Source organism: Astatotilapia calliptera, chromosome 9 (assembly GCF_964374335.1).
Source record: "Astatotilapia calliptera chromosome 9, fAstCal68.1, whole genome shotgun sequence".
Lineage (NCBI taxonomy): Eukaryota > Metazoa > Chordata > Actinopteri > Cichliformes > Cichlidae > Astatotilapia > Astatotilapia calliptera.
Genome location: NC_137430.1, coordinates 26213903 through 26219320, shown reverse-complemented (window position 1 = coordinate 26219320; position 5418 = coordinate 26213903). Strand labels below are relative to the sequence as shown.

At 47.3% G+C, this 5418-nt stretch overlaps 1 protein-coding gene across 1 annotated transcript; it reads left to right on the top strand.

The window, feature by feature from the left end:
- The first annotated feature begins 240 nt into the window (after positions 1–240).
- On the top strand, positions 241–2850 carry LOC145430847 (uncharacterized). Its single transcript, XM_080305826.1, has 2 exons — positions 241–1872; positions 1951–2850. The coding sequence occupies exon 1, from the start codon at positions 303–305 to the stop codon at positions 1332–1334; it is 1032 nt and encodes a 343-aa protein (XP_080161952.1). The 5' UTR covers positions 241–302; the 3' UTR covers positions 1335–1872; positions 1951–2850.
- The last annotated feature ends 2568 nt before the right edge of the window (positions 2851–5418 follow it).

The following is a 5418-nucleotide window of genomic DNA, read 5'->3' as shown; positions in this document are numbered from 1 at the left end:
AGTTTTTTCCTCCTGGTTCAAGAAACTGTGCTCCTGATGTTCCTTCGGACCCAGGAGTTAGGACCGTTTCGTCTAGAACTGTTTATTCTGGGGCTATGTTTATACAGCCAGCTGCCCAGCCTGTAGCCGTAGCACAGCCAGCTGCCCAGCCTGTAGCCGTAGCACAGCCAGCTGCCCAGCCTGTAGCCGTAGCACAGCCAGCTGCCCAGCCTGTAGCCATAGCACAGCCAGCTGCCCAGCCTGTAGCCGTAGCACAGCCAGTCCAGTCAGCCTCTCGTCTTCATCCTCAGTTGGAGGCTGATATGCCTGCTGGAACTACCCTGCCATTATGTCACCCGCCTGTTGTTTCTACATCGCTGTCCAGTCTACCACGAGTAGCTGCCGCACCATTATCACCTCCGCCCTTTGCAGCTACTTCTCCACCAGCGTCCCATCAGACTGCAGCGACCGCAGAACTCTCGACTTCACCATCCACATCACCCGCTCGACCGTCATCTTCGCCACCTACAGCTTCCGCATCGCCATCTTCACCTCCGGATCAACGACCATCTATACCCGCGTCGCCAGCTGTGGAGCTCAGCGAGCCGGAGGAGCTCAGCGAGCCGGAGGAGCTCAGCATGCCCGAGCAGGAGCTCAGCGAGCGGGAGGAGCCCGCGTCGCCAGCTGTGGAGCTCAGCGAGCCGGAGGAGCTCAGCGAGCCGGAGGAACTCAGCGAGCCGGAGGAGCTCAGCGAGCGGGAGGAGCCCGCGTCGCCAGCTGTGGAGCTCAGCGAGCCGGAGGAGCTCAGCATGCCCGAGCAGCTCAGCGAGCAGGAGCAGCTCAGCGAGCCGGAGGAGCTCAGCGAGCCGGAGGAGCACTGTGAGCCGGAGCAGCCCAGCGAGCCACCCACTGAGAAGCCTGCACCGCTGCTGGCGGACCTCAACGAGCCGGAGGGACCGGCGTTGCCAGCAGAGGAGCTCAGCGAGCTTGGTGAGCCCGCGCTGCCACCAGAGGAGCTCGGAGGTCCGGAGGGATCCGCTGAGCCAGAGCTGGAGGTCTGCGTGCCGGAGGGGCCGCCACGTCCTGCAGCCCGGCCGCCACGTCGGGAATCGTGGGTGGTGCCGAGGCGGGAGCAGCAACGCCACCGGACCCGTGGCCGCCCGCCGGAGCAGCAACGCCGCCGCCACCGGACCCGTGGCCGCCCGCCGGAGCAGTCACACTGTCACCACCGGACCCGTGGCCGCCCGCCGGAGCTGCAACGCCGTTGCCACCGGATCCGTGGCAGGCCGCCTGAAGCGTTCTGCTTCCATCACGGGGTTAGAGGTAGGCCACCTGAACTTTTTTGCCGCCACTGACTAACCCGCAGCGGGTCCCGCTTGTTTTGCCGTCCTGCAGATCGGCCGCCAGAACTGTTTGCTGCCACTGGACCGGGGGATTGGACTGTTGACCTGTGTTTTTCTTTTGTTGCTTTGTGGTGGCTGTTTAGCGGAGTGGTTTTGGGGCCCTCCGTCCTGGACCCCCCGCCACCCGCCCTGGGTTGGTTGTTCTGTGGTTTTGTTTTGGGGTCGTCGGGAGTCGACCCTTAGAGGGGGGGTACTGTCACGGACCCGGTTCCGGGGACTCGGGGTTCGTGAACAGTGTGGACCTTTATTGTTATTAGTGTATTGGATGTATGTTTGCTGCACTGTGTTCTTGTGTTCAATGCTGGTGTGTGTATGTGTGTGAGGCTGGAGGATGAAGGACAGCCACCTGCAGGCCTGATGGGTGTGGCCCTGCCAGCTGCTGGTCACGCCTAGCTTACCACACACCTGCTTCTGATCAGGATCGTCGGGGGAGCTACTTAACAGAGCGATGGAGCTTCCTCCGGCGCAGGATCGTTGAGTTAGACTCCATGTCAGTGTTTCTAGTGTTGTTAAAGTGTATGCCTGCCGGAGTTGGTGCCATAACGGCTGTGTCTGTGTTTTTCCCCAGGAGGACAGCGGAACACAGGACTGCAAGACACACGGGGGGTGTGAAGGCACAGGGGCAGAGAGCACGGGATACCAGCACTTGGGAGAAGACACGTCACGGGAGTCGAGGGAGCACTTTTGGAGATTCAATGTGTGGTGTACCATTACCTCACTGTAAATAAACCCACTGTTCATTCCATTAAGTCCAGCGTTTGGGTCCTATTTCCCCATCTCCCCACGATCTGCCAGCCAGACCGTGACAGGTCTAGTTTTGTTTTGAACTGTTTTCTTGGGTTTCTGGTATATGCTCCTTGTCTTGTGTTTTGTTTCAGTGTCGCGTCGTACCCTCAGTTTGTGCCTGTGTGTTTTGGTTCTCGTGTCGGTATTGTTTCGGTTCAGTTCATGTTTTGTTTCTTCGCCAGCAATAAAGCTGAGGTTTTGAATTGTATTCAGTCTGTGAGTCCTGCATTTGGATCCTCATCTCCGCCTGCCTGCACACACACCCTTGATAGACACTGCTTTGTCAATGTGTTACACAAAACTAGCAAGTTCTTTCCCTTCGCCTGCAAGATAATCAGTGACATCTGCCAGAAGCAGGTCAGGTGATTGTTCATCTTTCGATTATAATTGTGCCTTCATGGTCTTTTCGGACATCATCCATAATTCTTTCGAGATATGTTGAAGAGGAAGGTTTAGAGTAGACATTAGTAGACACTTTTGAAACCTGCTACCAACATCCATCAGCTCCAGGCTTTTTTTTTTTTTTTTAGTCTGAATTAAGGAACCTGGAAGAGAATAAATCTACTGCTATCAGTGTTTGGTGTTAGGAAAAAAAAACAAAAAAAAAAAACAACTGTAGCTTTAAGCCTGATAATGTTTGGAGTAAAACTCAAATGTAAATGTGTTCAAGGTAAGTTGCAATAATACCAAACAATAAATTTATCTTTGAGGAATGATTCAAGAGGAGAGATGCTGCTGATATTGTGTGATACAAAGTGTGGAAATAACCAATGCTGCAATAGCTACTTTTTGGAAGAAGTCTGCTCATCAACATGATAAATACAGGTTTGGGTATTTATGTTAAAATTAAAAAAAATAATTTGGATGACTGACTCTCTTCTCAAATAATTTTGAGGTAAGATATCAAAATTAAACAAAACTAGTTGCATTAACAGGCTCAAAGACAGATAATAGGCTCTAGTGAACCCCTTGATAACAAAACAACTACAATGTAATGTCATAATCAGCCAGTGATGAGATAATTACTGTTAATGAACACTTTGATGACCTAATTTACCATCCTGAGTATTACATCCAGATAATCTCTCCAGCAGTGTTCTTTTTTTTTTTGTTCATGATCAGATTATAAGTCTTGATATGTTTCTTGTTGTGTGACTGATGAATCTTTTATCATAAAGCATGTGTGTCCCTATATTATCATCTTGCATCAAGAGTATTTTTTTTGGCCCAGGGAAATCAAGATTGAAGTGATTGCATAACAAGTGTGGCAGCCCAAAAGGAAAAAGGTTGCAGAGTGCGAGGGAGCACTAAAGGAAGGTCCAGGATAGAATCTGGCAGTTTGCTGACGTTGGTCATCTTCTACAGACAAGCCGAAACATGAACAGACATTAATGGATTGCCTCCTTGCAGTATCACTCACCTCTGCCTATGTGTACTCTCCTTTTTTCTAGCTTAGAAAAAGACATCCAGTTCTGACATCCCTGAAAGCCAAACGTCTTAGCTCTAATAAGGCCCCTGCAGGGTAAATCAGCACCCTTAGAGGGCTCCTGTAACTCTGGATCAGCGTACTAGACCCTTCTGTAAAAAGAGTACAAAGAACATAGACTGCATGTACAGAGTGTTTTACAAGGTGGTCAGCAAGATGCTAGTGTAGCAACATCAAATATGATAGCAAAAAAGGACAGGGAGAAGTTTCTGAATAACTCAAACAAATTGAGTTCCTTCCTGTTTTTTTGTAGAAAGAAGGAGCTTGTTGGGAAGAGAACTACAAGAAATAAAAGTACTAATATGCTCCACCTTGGGATTTTTACTCAAAACTTCTTAATGTCAACACCACAACTTATCCTACTAACCTAACCAATAAAAACATTGTCAAAGAATATATTGTATATGATAACTGTTGTACATGTTCATGTAAATGAGTGAATAAACCTTAAGTTTAAAAACTCTTTGGTTCATAAAAATCAAACAAGTAATGAGGTAGCGCTGAGTGTAAGAAAAGGTCTAAATTATTTTATCGCCAATAAAATTATCTTTGTTCCTGTTCTGACTTGAAAGCGAAGAAGAGAGAAGTTGGTTTATCATCTTAAGATGGAAAGGTAATTCTAATTTCAACTATTTTAATTGTATAGCACACTTAAAACAACTGTAGTTGAGCAAATTGTTTTACAGATTCAGCCATTGCAAACAAAAGGGACAATAGATAAAAGGACAACAGGAAAATAAAGTATACTAAAATAATAATAGGACTACACTGAGATGTCTGTCCCAATGGCACAAAAACAAATATTATTTTGGTCACAGTCCTGATCTGTCAAGATGTGGACTCCATACAACCCTTAAGGTATGTCTTGGTATCTGACACCAAGATGGTAGCAATAGATCCTTTATGTGCTCCAAGTTACAAGTTAGGACCTCCATAAATCTGATGTGTTTGTCCAGCACATCCCAGAGTTGCTCAGTTGGATTGATATCTGGGGAATCTGGAGGACAAATCAGTACCTCATGCTCTTTTTACTCCTCAAACCACTTTTGAACCATTTTTGTTTTGTGGCAGGTTGCATTTTCCTGCTGACAGAGGCCACAGGATGTATGTGGTCTGAAACAATGTGTGGTCTGAAGGAAGCTGGTACAAGTCAAAGTATCATCCACATGGGAACAAGACCCAATGTTTCCCAGCAGAACATTGCCCAAAGCATCACACTGCCTCTGTTGGCTTACCTTTTTCTCATAGTGCATCGTGGTGCCAAGTGTTCCCCAGGTAAGCGATGTGCAAACACCTAGCCAGCCAGGTAATATAAAAGAAAACATGATTCATCAAATCAGACCACAATCTTCCATTTCAAATTCAAATCAAATTCAAATTTTATTTGTCACACACACACACAACCATACACAGTATGACATGGGGGTGAAATGCTTGTAGCTGTACAATGCCCGACCATTAAATGACAGGAGAAAGTTTTACAATATTTACAATTTACAGTTTACTACAGAATTTACAAATTAACTTAGGAATTTACAGTAAAGAATGTGCAAATAGCAGAAGAGATTATAAAGATAAGGATTATAAATTATAGGAATTATAGGATTATAGGAAATGTGTGGTGGTGCGTGTAGTGACGTGTGTGGGAGAGTCCAGTCTTATAGTGACGTGTGTGGGAGAGTCCAGTCCTACACCTGGTTCAGGGCCCGAATAGCCTGGGGGAAGAAGCTCCTCCTCATTCTCTCTGTTTTGGCCTTAAGGGAG